The sequence below is a fragment of the Sycon ciliatum genome, chromosome 1 (assembly GCF_964019385.1).
Source record: "Sycon ciliatum chromosome 1, ocSycCili1.1, whole genome shotgun sequence".
NCBI lineage: Eukaryota > Metazoa > Porifera > Calcarea > Leucosolenida > Sycettidae > Sycon > Sycon ciliatum.
The window spans coordinates 63,940,028-63,962,891 of NC_088643.1; the positions used below are offsets into that span (position 1 = coordinate 63,940,028).

At 46.9% G+C, this 22,864-nt stretch overlaps 2 protein-coding genes across 2 annotated transcripts in view; one reads left to right on the forward strand and one right to left on the reverse strand.

The window, feature by feature from the left end:
* Window positions 1-9,398, forward strand: part of LOC135804829 (coiled-coil and C2 domain-containing protein 2A-like) — a 30,643-nt gene extending 21,245 nt beyond the window's left edge. Inside the window, exons 39-51 of the mRNA XM_065318788.1 lie at window positions 6-188; window positions 768-857; window positions 1,212-1,331; window positions 1,677-1,766; window positions 2,374-2,488; window positions 3,319-3,467; window positions 4,431-4,553; window positions 4,795-4,853; window positions 5,587-5,652; window positions 5,823-5,858; window positions 6,181-6,256; window positions 6,701-6,796; window positions 9,129-9,398. Coding sequence (XP_065174860.1) covers window positions 6-188; window positions 768-857; window positions 1,212-1,331; window positions 1,677-1,766; window positions 2,374-2,488; window positions 3,319-3,467; window positions 4,431-4,553; window positions 4,795-4,853; window positions 5,587-5,652; window positions 5,823-5,858; window positions 6,181-6,256; window positions 6,701-6,796; window positions 9,129-9,218 — 1,293 coding nt within the window. The 3' untranslated portion in view covers window positions 9,219-9,398. The remainder of the gene's footprint in view (window positions 1-5; window positions 189-767; window positions 858-1,211; window positions 1,332-1,676; window positions 1,767-2,373; window positions 2,489-3,318; window positions 3,468-4,430; window positions 4,554-4,794; window positions 4,854-5,586; window positions 5,653-5,822; window positions 5,859-6,180; window positions 6,257-6,700; window positions 6,797-9,128) is intronic.
* Window positions 9,399-9,489: 91 nt separating this feature from the next.
* On the reverse strand, window positions 9,490-22,702 carry LOC135804830 (uncharacterized). The gene is made up of 10 exons (XM_065318789.1): window positions 22,042-22,702; window positions 20,268-20,375; window positions 19,121-19,324; window positions 18,445-18,608; window positions 17,916-18,071; window positions 17,282-17,384; window positions 12,473-12,606; window positions 11,625-11,736; window positions 11,125-11,286; window positions 9,490-10,312 (listed from the first exon to the last, which is right to left on the reverse strand). The coding sequence occupies exons 1-10, from the start codon at window positions 22,678-22,680 to the stop codon at window positions 10,160-10,162; spliced, it is 1,935 nt and encodes a 644-aa protein (XP_065174861.1). The 5' UTR covers window positions 22,681-22,702; the 3' UTR covers window positions 9,490-10,159.
* Between the last annotated feature and the right edge of the window lie 162 nt (window positions 22,703-22,864).

Genomic DNA, 22,864 nt, shown 5'->3' on the forward strand with positions numbered 1-22,864 from the left:
CAAAGGTTTCCGGCACGTTCCAACTCCAAGTACCGCTAGTTCTCCTCGACTATCACCTTTATCAGCCGGAGGAACGGGTTCTGCCTTGGTGGCTGCAGCGGGAAAGTCAACGACTTGACCGTCCTTGCTTGACTGTCAACATTACCTTGGAGCCTAAGCTGGCGCCTTTGCCTTCAATACACATCACAGTGAGTGGCTTCTCCGAAACAGTAATGTGGCAGGTTTGCCATGCAACGCTCAATGGAGAAATGCAGGGAAAGATGCAGGGTTTGGGATTGTCTGGTGCGTACAATATCGGTACTACTGACTGTAGCCCGGACTGTTTTGGCTGGACTAGCTGCAGTCAGGCATGCGTGTAGAACATGGAAATACTGTTGCGGACATTAAACATCTATTCATAAGTCAAGCGGCCACGGGGCGCTGGCCATGCAGCCGTTGAGCACTGCTGCATGCGCCGGTGCTCCCTTTTGACAGTGTTACAGTGTGTGTGTGTGTGTGTGTACGCTATGTAGTACATGTATGTGCGCCAGCCACGGTCATCCCACGGGGTTTCTATGTCCACAACAGCCCTAGTACTTGAAGTGCTATCATACTATCATACTATCATAGTATCATAGTTTTTTATTGTCAGGCTGGGGTCCCGTGTTGTTTCACACCTGGTGAATGCGATATGCACATGGCTGTACATTGGGAGAGACTCCTGAACCCGTTTAAAGTGCGCGGCATTGCTATTTTGGCTCTGTGCTTTCATTGTGCCATACATTCAGTTTGAAAGTCGAGAGGAACATCGCGTACTGAAGGCATCACGCCAATGGACGCACACTCTGTCAAGCAAGTTCCCCGCTCGGCAAAACTATGTAAGCGGCCAGACTAATTGTACTTAAGTTGATCAAGGGTGCAATGAACTGTTTTTGAAGTGGAGAGGCTGGTTGGATGTCTGTGAGAGGTCTTTCGTGTAGGCCTCCCTTTTCAAGTATTTTGGTGCAGCGCCATTGCGTTGCTTAATTAAACCGTGTTATACAGCGCCAGTGGGTATGACTCTACACAAGTTGTAACCTGAGCCTGGGTGTGTATCTGTGACTAAATCTAGAGATGTTCAGGATACATGCTATCATCCAGTACTGCACTACAGATGGGCACCATGCTACTTCTCACAGTAAGCCAACCTGAATGTTGATTAGCGTTGTGGCTATTGTCTGCTATTGGAACAGGTGACTGCAGTGGACTTGAACGGAAGAACAGTTCTGGTAACGCGCTACATTGCTAAGCAGTGTCCACCCTCACAGGTTTGCCAGCATCAGCCGAATACCGTGCCGACAATGAAACATTTGGTAAGAAAATTACTTTCTTCGGAGCACATCACGCTTGTTTAGCATTGCAGTGCATCAAGTAATAATTTGTCTTATCTAGCCAATTTCACAACCACCATTTTCTAGCCTTGTCAATAAAGCCTTTGATAGCCTCTGGTATTTCACTCACTAGACTCTCCAGTCTGTGTTCATCTGTGAGTATGTTCAGCCGATACTTGTGGTATCCATACTTCGAAGTATTTTCTAGACAGCTGGTAGAGTACTGGTAATTTCCATGCAGGTTTCCTAGTTTTCCTTTTCAATGCATGTCTGTCACTGTGCGTTACTTGGGTTTGTTTTCTCCTCCATGTTGTTCTGCTGGACAAGGAGCGGGCAGCTCACTTTGTGTCGATGATTCCGTTTGTGCCGGACACAACCGCCTTCTCTGGCACATGTGATTTGTGGTCCACATCGCAGGTAGATACTTTTTTTGTGATCCGATTCCTGGGAACGTTTTGTCGGGTTTTCCCAGACGTACATCCAAGGGGCTGTAGCGTATGACGCCACCGCCCCCACCCCTCCCCACACTGCACACACACGCCCACGTACACACGCACGCGCGCACACACACACACACACACACACACACACACACACACACACACACACACCTCGAGCTACATACTAGGGGTATTCTGCGGTCAACCAGCTCCAAGTTCCACTAATCTGTTGATCAGCCGTAGTTTACTAATGAAGTAAAATGAATGAATGATGGTCAAATGATCATTATAATTATCATACCGGAAGGTTATTGCCAGTGACGAAGTGTCGGTATGGTATGCCATCACCATTCTGCAAGGTCTGGACCAAGCAACTTGATGCAGATGACATTGGATGGTGATATTCGAGCTAATGTGATAATCAAAGTGACTCTTTCCGTCAGCGCTGGGTCATTGACATGCGTACAGCACAGTCAGGAAGCTTTAGCATGATTCCCATTGGCACGTGTCCGCTGCATGTGGCCATAGCTTATCGCTGCAGTTGCTCAGGTAGTATGGTGTCCCACCTTGCAATGCCTCTTCAGGAGTTTCTACAGATGCTGAGTGGTGATGAGGAAGAGCACGCCGTCTTGCTGTGCAATTACTTTCTGCACATGAAGCAGCAAGCATGGGTACTGGTTGGCAGTGCTATTCCGGAAGGTTAGTGTACAAGGTTCCATGGCGAAGTCATGAGCAAACCAAAAATATGCGGTTACTGCCTTACTGGATCCTAGTTAGGCATACAAGTATGTCACGTTGAACACATGCATTGATTTATTCTATAAATGGAAGTGTACGTAAATGCCAGTAAATATGCTGGCATTTAGAGTTCATTGGAGAAGCCGACTTTAAGTATGCCATTCCTAGCTAAGTATGACACCATCTACCCTACTCGCGCGATAATAGTGCCCTATCTCGAATAGTGCCCCAGTCTCTAAGAGCCTGTGAAAAGATAAAGCCCTCTCTTGATTAGTGCCCCCCCCCCCCCCCCCGGGGGGCTTGTAACCAAGTACATGTGCACGTTTGGTGTGGTGTTCTTTGGTAATGTTCTTGTCCATGTCATTGAACTGGTGGTTGGTTTTAGGATCCGAATCACAGTTCTTGTTGCCCTTTCTGTTGAGTCGTGATAGTTAACAGTAAACTTTAGGCTCTGTTTTTCTTTGCCTTCTTTGTTTTTATGCGAGATGCCGTAGATATACCAGCATTGAAAAAATAGTGCCCTCTCTTCAATAGTTACCCATCTGTGTTGGACATTGAAAGAAACAATGCCCCAGGGGCACTAATTGCACGAGTACGGTATTTTAACATTCTTTCCGTTTCAAGCAAGCAGCATGTTACTGGGTATCTCGGCGTGCTCTCTCCATCGTCCTCTCCTTCTTCCTCTTGCTCTTTCCTTCTTCCCCTTCCTCTTCCTCTCCCTCGATCTACATTCCCTATCTATGATGACATTGATTCGTCATATCTGTATGTACGTCTATATACGTACATAGGTGATACGGCATTCGTCCTGGTTTCCAGCTACAACCCGACGGGTAAAGTCGAGTATCATCTCTGGAAGCCCTCAACTGGGGAGCATTTCCGGCAGTATGACACACTGTGTCCGTTGCAAGATGTCTACTTCGTGTTCAATGACACGAATGTGAGTCGATTTGGATGATGACCAAGCGTGTAGAGTATGCATCATGAAAAATGGCCATGCCCCGCTGCACACACCTTGAAGTACAGCTAATGACCATGCCCCCTGCACACACCTTGAAGTACAGCTAATGACCATGCCCCCTGCACACACCTTGAAGTACAGCTTTGCTTAACGTTCGCGTCTAGTGTCAAGTTTCTCCTGGGGGTGCATTTTTGTGGACATGAGCATTGACACGTACACAGTCTGTACTTCAATGTAGTGGTCCTGTAGAACATCTGCCACTGGGCCATCTTTGCATATTTGGAAAATTAGTCCTCGATTGCCGACGTGCTCCTTCAATTATAATGATGCCGTATTCTCTTAGTACCCAATCATCAAAATTCTCTTGAACCTCTGATGTAGGGAGAGGTTGTGTGTGGATTTCATCATACTCCCAGGCATTTTCACAGCCATGCATCATACTCCCAGGCGTTTTCACAGCCATGCATCATACTCCCAGGCGTTTTCACAGCCATGCATCATACTCCCAGGCGTTTTCACAGCCATGCATCATACTCCCAGGCATTTTCACGGCCATGCATCATACTCCCAGGCATTTTCACGGCCATGCATCATACTCCCAGGCGTTTTCACGGCCATGCATCATACTCCCAGGCGTTTTCACAGCCATGCATCATACTCCCAGGCGTTTTCACAGCCATGCATCATACTCCCAGGCATTTTCACGGCCATGCTTCATACTCCCAGGCATTTTCACGGCCATGCATCATACTCCCAGGCATTTTCACGGCCATGCATCATACTCCCAGGCGTTTTCACGGCCATGCATCATACTCCCAGGCGTTTTCACGGCCATGCATCATACTCCCAGGCGTTTTCACGGCCATGCATCGTCATTGTAGAAGAGTCTTTTTGTGAGATCAACGCGGGTTTGTGGGCTCTTTTTCTCTTGATGCTTTACAGGTCTGGGCGAATGTTCAGTCTTCGACGAAGCCATCGCAGATCACTTTTGACCTGAGCAGCACGTCGAACTGGCGTCCTTTCTTCACGTCCTCGTTTCCTGCCCCAGATCTTACCTCTATCCAGGTACTGGACAGTGCGTGTGCGGGCTTGCATTCGGTGTGAATCAGTGTGTGCTTAACATGTGGACTTTAACCGAGGTTTTGTGACTTGTGTGAGCAAGCTACATCAGTGTAATGTCAGCACACCAAATCTGTATACACTCTGAAGTTTGCGAACCTCAGCTATGATACTTGTGCAGTCTTTGGGAAATTGTGTTCCAGTTTATGTTCGCCGATGTTAGTTGTTCATTTCTTTTGCTCTGCAGAGTGAGCACCTCGTGTATGAGGTTGGAGCAGAGACGTTTGGTCAGGAGCTCGAAGTCGTGTAAGTAACAAGCAGGGTTAGAACAGTCATGTCATTGTGTCATCTTGTACATGTACATAGAGTATGCACAGGTCAACTGGGTAAGCACTGTAGTAGAACACTGTATCGATAGTCGCAGGAAGACCGTGTTTTCCAGTTGAATCGGCAGCGTTCTGTGTTCTGAGTTGTCGGACATGCTGCAATCTCTACCGTAATGACCGTGCCACTCTTTGCCCCGAGACACCTAGCAGTTTCAAGCCGAGTTGCATCAAGTGAGTGTTCCCGCAGCACCTAGGCATACGGTCGCTGATTCAAAACTTGGCATGTACAGTGGAAGTCACCTACATTGTAGTACATCCCGTGACTAACAGTTAGGCACTGCATCTGCCACTGGTGTATCTAGGCATGGTGGGTGCTGACCTGGCACAAGAGAGACGTCTCTGATAAGACACGTAAACTTGCTTAGTATGGGCACTGCCGGTGGCAAGAGTGTATAGCTCAATTTTAGAATATACTGAGATAAGAACTCTGGGTACCTTCGATACTGAGTGCACTTGCATGTTCCCGTTGGGGGAGGAGGGGGGGGGGGGGGGGGGGAGCACGTCTTATCAGAACCCCACGGTGTAATAATGTCCTAAAATACTGTGTTCAAATGGAGTGCGGAATATGATGCCGCAGGGAAGAAAAGCCAGTCCAGGTACATGTACATGTATGTGACAATGGCGGTTCGATTTGTTTGCACTGCTGTTGACAGACTGGAACAGCGTCTGATGAGTGAGCTGATGGGCTGGAGAGAGCAGCAAGTGACACACTGGAACAGGTATGCACAAGCTGATTGGTGCTGGTGCTGTTGTCGAAACACTCAAGTTCACTTCAAAGCAGTGGCCTTGTGGCATTCAGCGGCAGTTTTTAATGCTCTCGGTCACTTCATTTTCATTCTTCATTTTCATTCTTCATTTTCATTCTTCCTCTTCTCTTTCGCTCACTCAGGTATTGCAGCCGAGGACTGAAGGAGCTATTGCCAAGGTGAGAGAGAGTATGGAACACTGAAAGTTCCCATCGGGGACAGTTGTTTGGATATTCGGGCGTGTCCATGGACTTAAACTGCTGACATGTCCTGTTTTATCACGCCATACCAGTATGTGCGCAGATGGTCCAAGCGAAGTGCTATGGTGATGTATCTGACATGAAATGTCCTTGTGATGGACATGTGCGTGTACCTCAATCCGATATCTGCTGCGGTAAAGGGATCCAGTGTTGAATACCCTTGTCCTGTACAGGTGCACGTATCTCAGTTTTGATATCTGCGGTGAAGTGCTCCACTCTTGAATGTCCCTGTGCTGTATAGGTTTGAAGCGAATCCCTACGACATTCCAGTGTCCACGTCCAACGAGCATCTAAGAAACATCTTGAAATCGTACAGAGTAAGTGCACCAAGATTGAACACATACAATTCGATTTCTCCTTTGTCTCATCCCTCTCTGCCTGGTTCCGTCTCTATTTGCCCTGTTCTTACATGTTCGGTCTGCTGTGAGGAATTCTTCGCAGGTGACTTGTGATTGAACATTTTAAAATTGTGCATGGCACACATTGGTCAGGTATACTGGTAGTCACATAATATTGGTGGTGTGTGAGGGTGCCGGGTTGCTGAATTAGAAGGCAGTCTCTCAATTTCTGTTTCTCCGATGACTTGGGCTGGTGCCATAGCCTGGCCAAGCACCATAGCATGGGCTGGCACCATAGCCTGAGGCGGTGCCATAGCCCGGGCTGGCGCCATTGCTTGGGCTGGTGACACTACCTGGGCTGGTGCCATAGCCTAGGCTTCATGAAATAGAACCTGTCTGTGCACTCTGCTCTGTGCTGCGTAGCTGACGGGTTTTCCCCTGCACATGCCATTCACTGACGTGAGTTCGGTCGTCGAAACTCTCCACAGCACCGGACTGCATCTCAACGATGACCCCAAGGTGAGAATTGAGAGCTACAGTTGTACTATAGGTGAAATCAAGAGTACATACATGTACTAGTAACCTCCAAGAGTGTGCTACTCCAGCTATGGGGTCTGCGACGGCAGAACTTCACATCACGTGATGAACCTGTACACATTATTTGCACCCTGTGCAGGATAGATACGTATAGGATATTACCCAAGTACGAGGGTGTTACCTCCTGAATATCATCCCGACTGCGTAGCAGGAGGGATGATATGAGGGTACGGTAACACCCGAGTACGCGGGTCAATATCCTACTTATCCCAGGTACATTTACGCATTTTGGGCAGGGGCGTGCTCGGCCCCCCCAACTAGGGGGGTGCACGGGAGCCGAGGGGAGCCCCCCCCCCCCCCCCGGCAATTTTCTGCAATTTGTTTGCAACCTTTCTTGAATTTTAGAGCATATTTGCATACATTACAATTGCAATTACCCAGATTGAAAATTTTTGGGGGTGCACGTGCCCCCCGTGCCCATCGCCGAGCACGCGCCTGTTGGGGATCGACGCAACTGCGTTCTGAATACAATTACCAAGGTACAGCTATACCAAAAACAAGATGCTGCGTTTCTTTTCAATCCAGTCAAGGTTTGAGAGCGATGGAGCTCGGGAGACAAGTTGCATTTTAGTAGTTGGACTAGAGAATTGACGAAGATTGCACTGTTATGATACATAGTCATTTGGTTCAGTAAGGGCCATACTTCAAGTCACGGCGAGATACCACGTCATTATGGATGCTGGTGCTGACTTCCTTGTCATTGGATCGGCGTGGAACTTTCAACGGTTTGGGATCCTTGCTGAACACTGTCCGTGCAGGCAGTGACCACATTGTACATTATCGTCGGACATTGGCACCAGTGAGTAAAGTGCATTTCGTTGTATCAAGACTCTTGGTTGTATCACTATCAGCCACTATGCAATCAGAAGAACGTTGTTCTTGTTATAATATTATTATAGGCATACTGAATTTGTAGCAGCATCTACGTTTTAGATTGTTCTTGTGGTAATCGTACTGGATACAATGTCATGATAATCACTGCGGGTCGCACCTTGCATCCATATCTTATCTACATCACACATGGATTGCTGAGCTCTTCTTCTTTCACACTGTTGAATATTCTGTACAAGATTTTTCCTCTCACGTTCACGTCTTGTACTTTTCGAGTTGTTACGCAATCTCTCCTTGCAATTAGTAATTTTCACTCGGATGGTGATACTTTGTGTAGTTTTCGACTTTACAAAGAGTGAATGAGAACTGATGCACTTCGAAGTCTCCTTTGTGTCGTAGTGTTGAGTTGAATAGTGATTGGAGTTCATTGTTTGTTTGTGTGGAATCTGGTTTTGGACGTAGTCGCGGAGGTAAGTTCTCTCCGTTCACTTTTACTGTACCGACGGTGCACTCTGCATTGGCATGCTCCCACCCTCCACGGTTCTGTGTAGTGCATTTTGTCGCTGGGTTCTGGTCGAAAGGACTCCAGTGGCAAGATGCATTGCAACGAACCGAGAGGGGGTGGGGGCATGCCAATGCAGGGTGCACCGTAGTAGGTACGGTAAAAGTGAACCCAGTTAATAATGAATATCATCCCGCGCGGGATTGTATTGGCTATTATTTCCCGGTCAGCAAGGCTCCTGATTGGCTGAAACAGGCCTATAGTACCGTACCATGGGATAAAGGGTTGTACGCAGCCCAGCTTTGGGTTCAACTCTCTTGCACTGTTTGCCAGTGTAACCTTTTGAACCATGTCACGTGATGTGAAGCTGCCGTCGCAGCACTGCATAGAGGTTGTGCGGGCAGTTGCACACTCTTGGGGTTATGAACTCTTGGTGAAATGAAATTCCTGCCTAAAGTGCAAACCTGGCGCTCTGCATGGGCCAATCACCATCACATCACTGACTGTGACTGTGTTTGTACATGTGTGCATACAGCAGCATTGGTAGCGATACCTTTCATCACGCCAATGACTGCTCAAGTCCCGGGCACGAAATATGCACTTTGGGGCAGTTTTCACCTATTATACATGTAGCACAATTGGGTATGCAGTCTCTTACCTCCCATGTATAGCCATGCATGTCTAGCAGTGTAGCAATCTAGCATGAGTAGAGCTAGAAGTGAGTTTGTCAAGAACAATGTTCCCTGCTTTCACCACAACATCAGATGTTGAAGTACGTGATCGTGTCGGTTAACTTTTTCTGGGGGGGGGGGGGAATTAGTCCATGGCAACTGACATCAAACGAGTTGAGCAGAGCCCCATCCCCCTCACTTGACAGCTGATTGATTGTTTATGCTTGCGTGTGTTGCTGTGTATGCATAGGTGGAATTTGCCCTGGCAGTGTATGCCCACGTCTACCCGAATGAAGTCGTGTCTCTATGGGTGTATGTTGCCAACATCTTCAAGCGCTAGCAGCTGCATGGCGAAACTCAACCAAGCAAAACCTTTATAGCAAAGAGAGAGAGAGAGAGAGAGAGAGAGAGAGAGAGAGAGAGAGAGAGAGAGAGAGAGAGAGAGAGAGAGAGAAAGAGAGAGAGAAAGAGAGAGAGAAAGAGAGAGAGCGAGAGAGCGAGAGAGCGAGAGAGAGGAGGAGGATAGAGTAGTTGAACTGATCAACCTGCCACAAGCTATCATTCGAAATTACTTTGAGAGATGAAACATACTCAGATAACGTTGGTGCATCTTGATTTGAACTTAAATTGCACAAAATGTGTTGTCAAGCGGTCATGCAATTCTTTAAACTAGCTCTGATGATAATTATATCAACATGGATCAATCAATATATTTGGTATGGCAGTATTGCTGTCATTGAGAAGTCATAAATTCAGAAAACTCACAAAACGCCTTTGTATATAAATAATATTTATATTGATTCCACACGAATAATTCGGAAGAACAATGAATGGATTATACCAGGTGTAACTGGAGTTGAGTTGTGAATAGGGTACGTCTAATAAATCGCATGAACAACTCAAATTCTATTGCAAACAGCATTGTCTAAATTTTATGATGTTCCGGGAAAGATTTTCCCCTGTGGTAAACCTAGAAATGTGTGCGTGTGGGACATGAAAGACTATCAATTAATTTCGGGTTGCCAATTGAAAAAATATATTCGTCTAGGAAATGGTTGTTTGCATACTGTACATTTAGTAAATTTTCAAGTCGGACTTATTCCTCTGAGACTAGACTAGTTCTGGAGGGACAGCTGCTAGTGAGAGGTGCCATGCAGCAGTGCCTTGCACTGCAATGGATGCACTTCCCTCAGCTTGGAGAGGCGTACATGTTTTCCGCACAGCCGGAACTAATGATTACCCGCCGCAAACCCCATCCTCAGAGTGCAAGCTGAGCTGGATCTACAAGCGGGACGTGTCCCTGCCAAATAACCTCGCTTTCATCCAGTCTGCGCCGACCATGAACCGTGTCCGCCACGAAGTCAGAGAGCTGAAGTAGAAGGCGCGCCAGAGGAGCATTGTCCACCATCCCTTCAGGGAGCCAAACACAGGTACCTGCAGCACACCATGTACATGTGACAAACAGTCCACAGACAGTTGCGGACTTCTTCACCAAATTTGCAGGAGGTGCCTACTTTCAATTATGGATAGTCTTTATTCAGGATTTGCGTCACAGGTAAATCTACTGAATTTTTCTTCTCTACTGCACGATTCAGGTACTGTAAACTGGCCGGCACAGAGGGTAAATTATCGTGAAAAGTGGAAAACTAACGAAATTGACTCCAATCGCAAACATTTCCAGGTGCAAATTGGCGTGTGCTTACAAATCGCGAACAAAAACCAGCACAACAGTTTCCCGGTTTAAACTTTACAGTGCACCAATTGTCGGCTGGTTAGCATTTCGAGTTTTTCATCCAGAAAGCCAGATCCCTTCTGATCATTAGATGCTAAGCCATACAGGGTATGCGCCAATACGATACACCTACAGCTAGCTCGTAGGTGGGTAGGGTTGGGGTTGAGGCCAGGGAAAGTTTGCAGAGTTTGCCAGCCTTCACAATGACTATGTAACTGTATGTTCACATGATTAATACCGGTACTGAGTATTGGACACTACACATGATTAATACCGGTACTGAGTACTGGACACTACTAATAGTTCCATTGGTGCTGCACGCAATGAAGTTGGGATTAATCCTCTGGTGATGTATAGTATAACAAGGGTTGACTCACAACTGGAAAATTACGGTATTTTGAAGACGACAATCCAAAAGGTACACATGCAGACTCGTGACAAGGACCGCACTCTCTTCATTACAAAAAGTCAAGAGATGTGTGTGCATGCAACACAGACAACAAGCACAACTGACCTGCAGGACTGCACGGTTATCGCCGACATAGGCAAACGAGCCCATGTAGCGGTAGCGGAATGGCAAGCAACCGGTCATGGCCGGATTGACGTCCAGTGCAACCGACGGTCCCCAAAGCTGATTCAGCAACGAGCCAAGGTACATGCCCTGCTGATTAGCAACCTGGGAAAAAACAACGGAGAGAAATAACTCCAATGGAAACCAAACGCAGATGACTACAAAGTCAGGGGTTCATTGCTACGGCAAGTCCCAATGGTCGCCGCAATTACCATGGGCCGTTTGACAGTGCAGCAGTGAATTCACTAACTACAAACACAACTATACATACGCATGCGCAAGCGCGAGTACACACACACACACACACACACACACACACACACATTTTATACACACACTGAGATAAAACATAAAATACATGAGTAGTCAGGGTAAAACCTGCTATACATCATGAATTTCTTTGAGAGCACATGTAGCTAGCAAAGCTACAACAATGTACTCACAGCTGCTGTCGCCGGTAATATCCGTAGTTCATTGTCAACCTTCGCCATCAGCCGCTTGAACTCAGTAATGTCCAAGCGGTTGTCTTGGTTTTCGTCAGCACCGCAGAACACGCTGTGCATGGAAACGAGAAAAGGCGCCCAGAGAAGTACAGCACCACTAGAACTACTTACAAGGATAATGGCGTGATGATAATATCATTCCACATCTATCAAGAAAACCTGATAATGGTCAACAATCCAATAAGGTATAGTAATGTATATGCCAAGGGCTAACTCTGAGCTACGGCGAATCAATGCATGTTCTCGACAACGGCACCTCCCATGCATAATATCAAGAGTACATAGTACATAACCCCAAGAGTGTGCAGCTGTCTGTCTAACCCCTCTCCAATACACTCTCCAGGGCTGCGACGGCAGAGTTTCACATCACATGGTTCAATAGGTTAAGCTGGCAAAGAGCGCGCAGACATCATGCACAGGTATTGTCACGTGATGTGAAGTTCGACCGTCGCAGACAACACAGACTGGAGCTGCACCACTTTAGGGGTACTACAGTATAGTCTTGATGATACGAGAACAATGATCTGACAATACATCAGAGGAGGACACTGCAGATCTCCTGAAGACGAATACTATTTTAAAACATGCGAAAACAACAACTCACAACAAAGGTATCATCATACTAAGTAGCACAGTAACAAATACACAGACAGCCAGAATAATACACAGACAGCCAGAATAATACACAGACAGCCAGAATAATGCACAGACAGCCAGAATAATGCACAGATCATTATGATAAGCACACAGACGGGAGGGATAACACACACAGGCAGGATAAACCGTACCTTGACTTCACTGTTGCAAAGAAGACATTCACGTGCGGATGCATCCGCTGGGCTTTCTCCATCAGATTGTGAAACTCCTCACACGACAAATAGCCATCGCCATTCACGTCCGCTTGATGGAACAGTTTCTCGGCCTATGTTGCACAGATCATGAAGAGAAGAAGGGACATGAGAGCAGCAGAGTGTTCTGCACATTGCAACGGAAGACAAAGCATCTACAAACTACGAGCAATCAACGTCTACGTAAAAGAAGAACATGTTGCCCAGGCAGGCACACGTTTTCGAGCTCTCGTCGACTTTTTTTGTTTCTTTTCAGCAAAGCCGGCACCAGGCCGGATTGGAGGCAGGCATAGTATTTTTAGGTAGAAAGCAGTAGTAGTAGTATAGTATAGTGTAGTCGTAGTCTAGGTAGGACACCGGTGGCAGGCCGTCACCATGGGCGAGTTTTCAAGCGAAGCCCAGATGAAACTGCTTTGTTCTCTCCCAGGGATGGAGCACTCGCTGCTAGGAGTTGTGAAGACGCTATCTACCCTGGCCACAGAATCCGCAGACCGTGCGGCGATGATGAACCACAGCATTTCAGATTTATCTGCAGAGATAAAAGGACTAAAAGATGAATTGGTCACGCTCAAGGCATCCGCCATCGCGAAACCGATGAGCAGCAGCAGCAGGCCAAGGGCAGTTGAGCCGGACACACAACAACGAGCGGCAACCTGTCAACGGCTGTCACTGGGGGCAAAGTCCAGCGTGCTAGTACAGACTCAATGCACCGTAGCACAGAACACTCTACAGAAACTTCGTTGGCAACGCCTGTAGCAACGGACAGCACTGGGGACGCGCACTGTACGAATACTCGTACCAGTAGTCGCGAGGCCCACGCTGCAGCTAAGCATGCGGGAACTGACGAACTGACAAAAGAAACCCAACATCATGAAGTACCTGCAGCAAACCGTACGGAAGTGCATACTGCAGCAGAAACCCAGCAGACGAAAAGCAGAGCACTGGCCATCATGGTCAGGACGCAAAGGATGTCCAAAGCAAAGGACGGTCCCACGTTGTCCCACCCATGGATGATGCAGATGACGCCTGGACTCTGGTATCACATGACAAGCCTCGAAGACCAAAAAAGAAAGTCACCTTTCATTGAAAGTTTGATTTTAGGCTTACCTTCCCCTTTAATGTCGGTGGCGCCACCTTTGTGCCATGGCTGGCAGTTCGGCTTACTTAAAGCTCATAGCTGTACTGATGAGGCAAAGATGGCCGACACAGCTAGCTGTCTACAGCATTGGGTTATAGTTGTGATACGTGGCTGCTCGACCTAACAGTGCACAGCGCATGTACTTCTGTGCTAGAAGAATGTACCTGCAGTAAGATGATCACTCGGTGGCCAACAGGCAACAGTACTCATACTTGCGTACATGACATAATGTACCGTAAAGTCCGCTGCAAACGCCCACCCCATTTTTGCAAGATCTGCTGGCCTGTACGAACTGACTCCATGCACTGTCACCCCTACTGTACGAAACGGTATCTCACACCGTAGCGCGAAGAGCACTTTGCTACGGTAAACTATGTCCACTTTCCGGGTTTCAAAATCTCTTTGGGCACTAGCTACGAGCTAGTTCGTAGTGATTTTATGATGTTGGTTGTTTTATTTCGCAAATCCAAGCGGGAGTTTCTTCCGAATAACAAGGTCGCAAAGAACAGAGTATTGCAGGAACCTAATACACTTCTGACGGTGTTTAAGCCATCAAATCACGCAACGCGCAAAGGCAAGGGTTTTTCTCGAGCACTTCAGAGTTTTCAACAAGTTAATTAGCAGCGACTTTGTAGGCGTAGCTTCTGTGACATCCCCCCTCTTCGACTTGCAACTGCAATACTGCGACCGGTCAAGTCGTTGAATGACGCTTTGTCAGAACAATCACCGTTCCGTTCTGAAAGCGCGACATTGTGGGACTGGAGAAATTTTAGGATTTGAAAACCAGATGGATTCTACGGCATTACCACATGGAGAACGAACTAATAACAAAGACGACTCATTTATCGAATGAAAGGAAATCTCGACAGAAGTTTTTCTTTGCAGCAAGATAAAGACAATCGCTTTTGCGGAGCCTCCTGGTAAGACATAGGCAGTTTGTAAGCATTACAGTCGTTCTCGTACGCATTCGATGTTCATGCCAGTTTTCTACAACTATATTGACCTGAAAAAGACGAAAATAGTATGGACCCGCTGGGGTGGGCGTTTGCTGCGAAGTGGGCGTTTGCAGCGGACTTTACGGTACATGTGCATTCACCCTTAATCTCTGTATGCAGAACAACAAGGGCAAGGCTAATTTTGTCGCTACTCTGAGTTTCATGCTTATGCAATCATCAGGCAAAACCTGCCTGATGATTGCATAAGCATAAGCAACGATATTCAGACGTAACATTACGTCAGCGGGGCCTATAGCGCCTAACTATCACTGCTGTGTCTTGCCACCCATGCCCAGTAGTCATTGGCTTCTCTGTTTTGTTGTATTCTAAACTTTTATCAACGAGTTGAATGCGTGATTTTTTTTGTAAAAAAAAGAAATAATTTAACCCTTTAATACCATCCGACCAAATTTCCCCAGCAGTTCCAAATGCAACAATTCTCGCCTTATTCTGAGAATATCTGCGGTTCCAATCAACCAATTTTCACAATCTTGGGCATTCTGGAAAGCTCTCCACGAGCTGCGTACATTGAGCTCAAACAGGACACTACCAAGATCACATATCCAGCGCCAGGGAGCTTCAAATACACCCCATCGCTGGATATACGAGGAATTTCTCTCCTCGCCAGCCATTTCTCACTCCTTCATCATAAACATTCCAATTTTTTGCTTGAGTTTCTTTTCATGCTGCCCACGCGTTCAAAGCATGCCAAAACGACTCAGCATGTCAGGAGAGTGGAAAATCCCCGCTCAAGGTCAGTCACTCGGAAAGAAATTCGACTTTTGCCGTAGCTGGAATGTCGAGCGTAATATCTTTGGAATGCGACATCGTAGCTCTTTACCGATTGATGCAATGGAAAGCTGAGCTCTTCGGCTTCTTCCTAGATACTTAGTTCTTTAAATTCCGACAAGAATCGATCGAGCTAGAATGTTTTAATGTATGCATGCCCATCGATCTCTAGAGATCGATTCAAGTACGCACGGATGGTAAAGGGTTAAAAACAGATTTTTTGAAATTTTTGAAAATGAAAGAGATCGTGAAAGTCAAGCAATTTTTATGATACGAAAATATGAACAGGCCATCCTTCCTTGCAAATAAACACACGACTGAATAGGGCTTGAAAGTGCTACGTCACAGCATAGCAACAATTTCAAAAATTCAAAAACTGGATCCTCTGTATGGATCCAGGCACATTTCAAGCGGTCTTACTCACAGCAAGGTGATACTGTAAACTACCTAATATTCGCGGCGGATTAATGTTCGCTATTTTCGAGAGAAGAGCGTAACACGAATATTAGCCAGCGTGAAATCAAACTTCAACAGTGGGTGTATGTAGGTGGCCCCAGTGCTGCGCAAACTCGCTGGTTCTAAGAAATCGCGAAAATTTATTGACGCGCATGTAGGGCGGTTTACAGTAGCCAGTGAAATTGACTGGGTTGGCTAATGGGGGTAAGGTGACAACTGGTGGCGAAAAAAAGTCACACCTGCCTACGACATGCGTGGGTTGCTATGCACCCACACACTGAGGCAATAGCAAAGTCACACCTTAGTGGATCCAAAGTAGAAATCTGATGTGAACTTACTACTCCCTGGCCGTTTTGACGTCCTCACTTTCAAGCCGTATTGAGCAAACAAGACCACTACACGAACACAGTGGCACATATGCACACCGGCATAGATATATCACACCCTTGGTCATATCCAGGGGCGGATCCAGGGGGTGTCCGCGGAGCGCTCTAAATTTTGCAAATCTACTACTGGAGACCATATGCATGTACAGTCAACTTCGCTTATAACGACTGCGGATATAGCGACAATTCGCGAATAACGACAGAATTTCCATGCCCAGAGCAAAGTCCCATCTAACTGTGTACATTTAACGCCGGATACAACGACTGTCTGAATAACGACAATTCGCGAATAGCGACATGCTTTTAGTGCCCCGAGGTCATATTCACTGCTTGAATAACGACTTTCTGGGTTTTTGACAGCTATTTCAAGTACCTGTCATGCAGAAGTACCAGAATCCATGGCGATGGATAAAGGCACACATGCAAGAAGATGCAGCCAGGGGGGGGGGGGGGCTTTTTATTTAATTTTTTTATTTCGCTTCTAAATACAGCAGTTGGAGTGATCAGCACAGCTACATGTAGTTGTACATGATTGTAATTTGTACACTAATCATCATACATGCACATCTTCATGTACTAGTACATGATTGTACATGTCCCTGTTGATGGCTCCAAAAGGCTAATTTTTCAATCTATTTCCCTTCCATATTGACTTTATAGTTCCTTTCAATTGTAATATGAAAATAAAGTACACATTGGCATAGAGCATGAAAAAAGCTTCATTTTGGTATGCATGTCATACTATACAAAAATATGGGTTCACATACATTTAAATGGGACTTCGGGTATAAGGACACATCGCGAATAAGGACACTTTTCAGATGGCCCGCAGAATGTCGTTATTCGTAAAGTTGACTGTATGTACATGTATCAGCTATTCAGTTTTTGTCTAAACTGGAACCCCTGTAGAGATCTCTGGATCCGCCCTTGGCCATATCGGCCATACGGGCACAGTTCACTGTCTAGCTGACAAAGAGCTGCTTACCTGATTGGTGAGCACACCTGTGTCACTAGTGTGACAGTCTCCTAGTGCGTAGACACAGCGTGCACCCTTCACGCGCATGTAGTCGTCCGTCACAAGACCGTGCCTATGCAGAGAAGAATGAGAAAAGAAGCGCGAACAGCCCAGTGAACCCTTTTTAATTTGGTCTCGGTAGTGCCTTTGCTGTGTGCGTTCGGCACAGCTCACTGACTTGTCAGTTTGAGCACTCTGGCAATGTACGTTCGGACCTGGTTTAAATCTGGCTTTGGAAAATTTATTTTTCATTGCTATCAGGTTATGAGAGGACCCTCAAGACCTCGCCAGATCTTGAGGAGCTGAGGAACATCGCCCAGAACCACGGGGCGTGGATCTACCTCAGCGGCCGTATCCTGGAGAGATATGTTACTGCTCACGGATGAACCCTGGCAATGAACAGCAAATTCAATTTCAATTCAGTTGAGCTGTTCGTTTGCTCTGTTCTCTCAGAAGTGCATGTGCTTCGAAGTAGAATCAATTATCACTACGAACTTTGAAAACTTTTGTTGATAAAACACTTTTAATTTATCATCAAACGTTTTCAAAAGTTTGTAATGTTACAGTACGAGTAAGAGTATATCCAGCAGCAGCAGCAGCTTACTTATTTGTCTGTTCCGGTGTGCTGTCAACAAGCTGTCGCACAAGTGGTCGCTGCGCATTGCCCGCAGCCCAGATACACAGTCCGTACGGTAGCTGCGTCTCCTCATGCGTGGCTTTATCGCGCACTGTTAACACTTTCTCCTCCACTTCAGTCACCCTGCAGTTACACAGAGTTAAACACAGGAGATGCAACAGGACTGGAATTTGTGAAGGTCGTACACAATCACCTGTAAGATAGGGCCAGTTGAAACGTACATGTACGCTTACATATATCCAAACTTTTTTTGCGGAGGTAGGGAGAGGGTGGGAGCCCTAGGTAAGTGTGGCTCCACAAGCAAGACCTTACTGCCTACTACCAGTATGTGAAGGACTATGACTGTATATTGCCAATCCAGTGTAAGCACCTCACCCCCCCCCCCCCCCCCCCCTCACCCTTCTCCCGACATTACAGTATAATTATGTACACTTAAGCATTTCGAAGTATAAGCAGATTTTACGAAAGAGGAAACACTGGCAAGAATAAAGCTTACCTAGCTCCGGTGATGACATTGATCTTCTTGTTATGTTTCTCAAACACGCTTTCCGTGTAAGTGCTGATCTCCGAGTCATAGCTGTTCAAGATGTGCTCTTGCGCCTGAACTACGGAGATGACAAGTTTGTCAGCGATGCCCGGGTACAGGGCTGAGAGATCCTCCTGTACACACCAAGCATCCAAACCAGTAACTACATCAATAGTCACGAGTCACGATGATTGCCCACGTCCCACACATGTACAGGGCAGTGCGCGGTGAATTTGGGGCTACTGTGCACTTCTTTTTAGCGTGTGGCATACACCAGAAGATATGCAGGCGATGAGGTGATAATGTTAGCGCTCATGATACGCAGCGCTGGAAATGGAGCAGAGGCCAGTCAGTTTTACTCTACATAATTCTCCTGCCAAGTTTCAAGGGAGAGTTTTAAGATTTCTCATTGATTCTTTAGACTATTTCTGTTGTTTCTTTTGTTCTCCATTGTTTTTCATGGTCCAAGCAATTGGCTCCCAAATTAAACCAAGAGTAGTGCCAGGGGTTCGTAATGTGGGTTCTGCTATAGCGCAACAAAAACAGAACTGTATCTACACCATGAATGTAAGGTATAAATCTAGCTTCCAGTGCAGGTTCGAGTCAAAATAACTATCAACATGGCACGTTAGAGAGATGATCTTACCATGAGGAAATCACGCAATTCAGCAGCAAACTCAACACCAGTGGGACCACCGCCGACAACGACAGTATGCATCAGCCGCTTCTGCTCCTCCAGTGTCTGGCCAGGCAGGAAAGCAGTTTCAATGTTGTCCATAATCTTCTTACGGATCTTGAGGGCATCGGGTATCTCCTTGATGAAGTGTGCATAGCGTGTCACACCTGGAGTCTGGAAAGTCAAGAAAACGTGAAATGCTGGTACAAATCAAGGCACAGTCCATCACATAACTCCAGCAAAGACACAGAACTGCAACATACCTTGCAATCACACACACACACACTCAGACTCAGACATGCCCATCGCGGAAGCGATGATAGCGAACAGCGATGCTAGACATAGCAAATTGTGCTGGAATTACACCAACAGCTTGCAAGGCTGATGAATTGACCGCCACTATTTTTAGCCTGGTATCCACCACACAGCTGATTGAAGTGGCTTTTTCTGGCCAGTGAATCCCTATTTTTCATTTTTCTTTTTCTTTTTTGACAGAAGCACGCCACACCACATACGCCGGCAAACACCGGCTGTTGGTAACCACCCAGGAGAATGAAAGAAGAGCTAGGAGAATGAGAAAGAGACGAAAAACACGTGCGACCATAATCGCCGGGAATTGAACCCGCAACCCCTCGATTGGAAATTGACTGCACATACCACTGCACTATATGGGACACACACACACATTCACGCACACACATGCACGCACGCACACACACACACACACACACACACACACACACACGCACGCACATTCTCTCTCTCTATCTCTGTCTGTCTGTCTGTCTGTCTCTGTTTGTGTCTCTGTTTGTCTGTCTGTCTGTCTGTCTCTGTCCCTCTCTTTCCCTCTGTCTGTCGACTCCCCAGAACTGAATTAGCTGGCATGCATGCACACGCGCATGTACACACACACACACACACACACACACACACACACACACACACACACACACACACACACATACGTACGCACGCACGCATACACACACACACACAGATACAATATGCACGACTCACAGCTAGATTGGCAAACTAAACTAAAAGGACGATCACCTCCCAATCAATGCCAGTCTCCCCACCCCCACCACACATGCACATGCAGCCAGTTCATACTCACATTGAATGTATTGCTTTGAGATCCAACGGCAACCACCAGCTGATCGAAGGGCAGTTCAAATGATGACACAGCACCCTGCACTTCAGATGTGTCCTTACACGTAATGCGCTGCAGGGGTGCACACCATTAAGCAATCACGAGTCCCATTTTCAGATTCAACCCTGAAACGTAACTGTGAAAAAACCATCCAGTAAATCTTGAGCATCCAGCACTCAAGCAACATCATTGTTGCTATACCCATGCCCTGTCAGGAGGCGCTAGCTAGGCAAAGGTGTCCAATAGCTCCAAAAATCATCATTTCTTGTATCTTGTGCTACCCACGAGAAATGCCTGGAAGATGTTCATTCACAGCTTACTAGGCGATTTGGGGCAAACTGATACAATAGGGAGGTTTCGCTCTACGTAATTACGTATGAAAATCCGTATGTCGTACGCGCCGGGGAGCGAGGGCAACTTTCATACGTAAATCTCTCTACGAATTTCCGTGGGAAAGCTCTTTCCTACGTTGGGTCCTCCGCAGGACTTTTTGAAATACTTTTGAAGTATGTTTCGCAATCTCTGTAATTATCCACGGCAATGTTCAAGCCGCGCGGAACACAAGGTACACACACCGTACACCACGTGCAAAATTAAATGGAAAACACGGTTTCGGTTCGTGGTGCATGCGGTGGGCACATACAGCCAACGCGTCTCCAAAACAACAAGGTAGCAGTCGTGGAGAGATCACGTAGAGCGAAACCAAACAGCTCTGATTTGTACGTATGAAAATTACGTGCAGTTCCTACGTTATTTTCATACGTAATTCCGTAGAGCGAAACCTCACTAATGTTCGGATTCCACGCATAGAATTCTCCTGGAGGGTTGAGCTGAGCCAAGGTGGCTGACTGATCTACATGTACATGTGCAGATCTACTGACTTTTCCAGATTATTGATCTAGACAGATGAACGTGAAAATTGATAACACGTCCCTGTGCAGTGGGCATTAGTACAATGTCTTTGAGTGGGACTCAGCAATTCGTGTCGAGAGATGGAAGTGACTTCCGCCATCAGGTGTGGACTCTGTCTGAGACCAATGCACTATATGGATTCATTGTTCATTTTTACAACAACAAAATGATCGTTCATCTAAAGGCATACAGGATGGCTCAGCGAAAAATTTGGATGTTCTCATGCCTCCTTCTCATCCATCCAGAACTCATTCGCCACAACCCCCCCCCCCCCCCTCTAAACACACACACACACACACACACACACACACACGCGCACACACAGCCATGAGAACATACCCCCCCCCCCCCCCCCAGTGTGCAACTCCTGCATGAAGTGCCATCCGGACAGAATTTCAAGTATTAGTTGACATCATTTTCACGATGCAATGCTCCTTGCGAGAGCGATTTCCGGCGTTTGTACAAAGGTTTGAACACTCGCCACACGTGTTGGCTGGCACAAGCTTTTAGTAATGTACAGTACCAAACGATGATATATCTGCCACTGGTCTAAGACTAAGATGCATCCATATCTGTCAAGTTGTGTCATAAAATGTCTTGAAATTGACGTCAACTTAAAATTCTGACGGGGCAGCACTGATACTTGATAGTGGAGTCGCACACTTCAGGGGTTATGTACTCTCGCTTACACCAGGCGCCTGACGACACTAAAACGACATCATCCTGAACTCATCTAGCAAAGCTATGAGAACGGATGCCCATACGGCATGGAGTGCCATTTAAACAAGCATAGGATTATCATAACCTCCAGTAGCTAAACACTTACCCTGTTCCGTACGTCAATTGAGACACACTCCGCTTCATAGTAATGTGCCAGGTTGCCATGACTACGCTGCAGCAGTTTACGAATAGGCGCCGCGACACTGCGTGCTTCCACCGTGCCGACAGTGACGGACGGCAGCAAGGGTGTGAAGAGGAAATAATTACGTGGAGAAACTACATGTATGTCGTACAGGCCTGGATCCAACTGACGCAGGAGACTCATAGCACCCCAGCCTGAACCAAGGACAACCAGCCTTTTCCTCCGAGGTGCAAGTTCATCCCAGTTTTTCTCCAGGTTTCTGAGGTGATCTCTCCTCTGCTTACCCTTCCAGGCTACTCCCAGTACAACCAACGAGCCGGCGGCACCTACGCCATACAGTACCATACGCCATTTGCTGCGCTTTCCAAGTTTTCCATCAGACCTCGTGAACAGAGAACGTGCAGGCTGCTGGTGTCCATTGCCTAAACAGGCTCGAACACAGGAATCCAGTGGCGCTCTGGAGCTTCTGCGGACACACACGTGCCTCAACATGGCTATGGCTCTGCCTTGCTGGCCCTCACAGGCCCCGCTTTGGCCGTGAACGAGGTGGAACGCGAGCCAAAACAAAAAAGCAATGAATGATGTCGATGAAGTCGAACACATCCTCGATCGCGTTTTTTGAGTCCTGCTGTGCTGTCGAGAGCTGCTTCGACCGCGTCACACAAAAGAATCGGCCACAAAAATTAATGGTGTTTTCCCCTTTTACAGTTTCCGTACCACGTGATAGTTGTCACGTGCACGCCTTCAGTAGTCGACTCGTCGTCCGCACGCCGCCCGCTCGACGCTC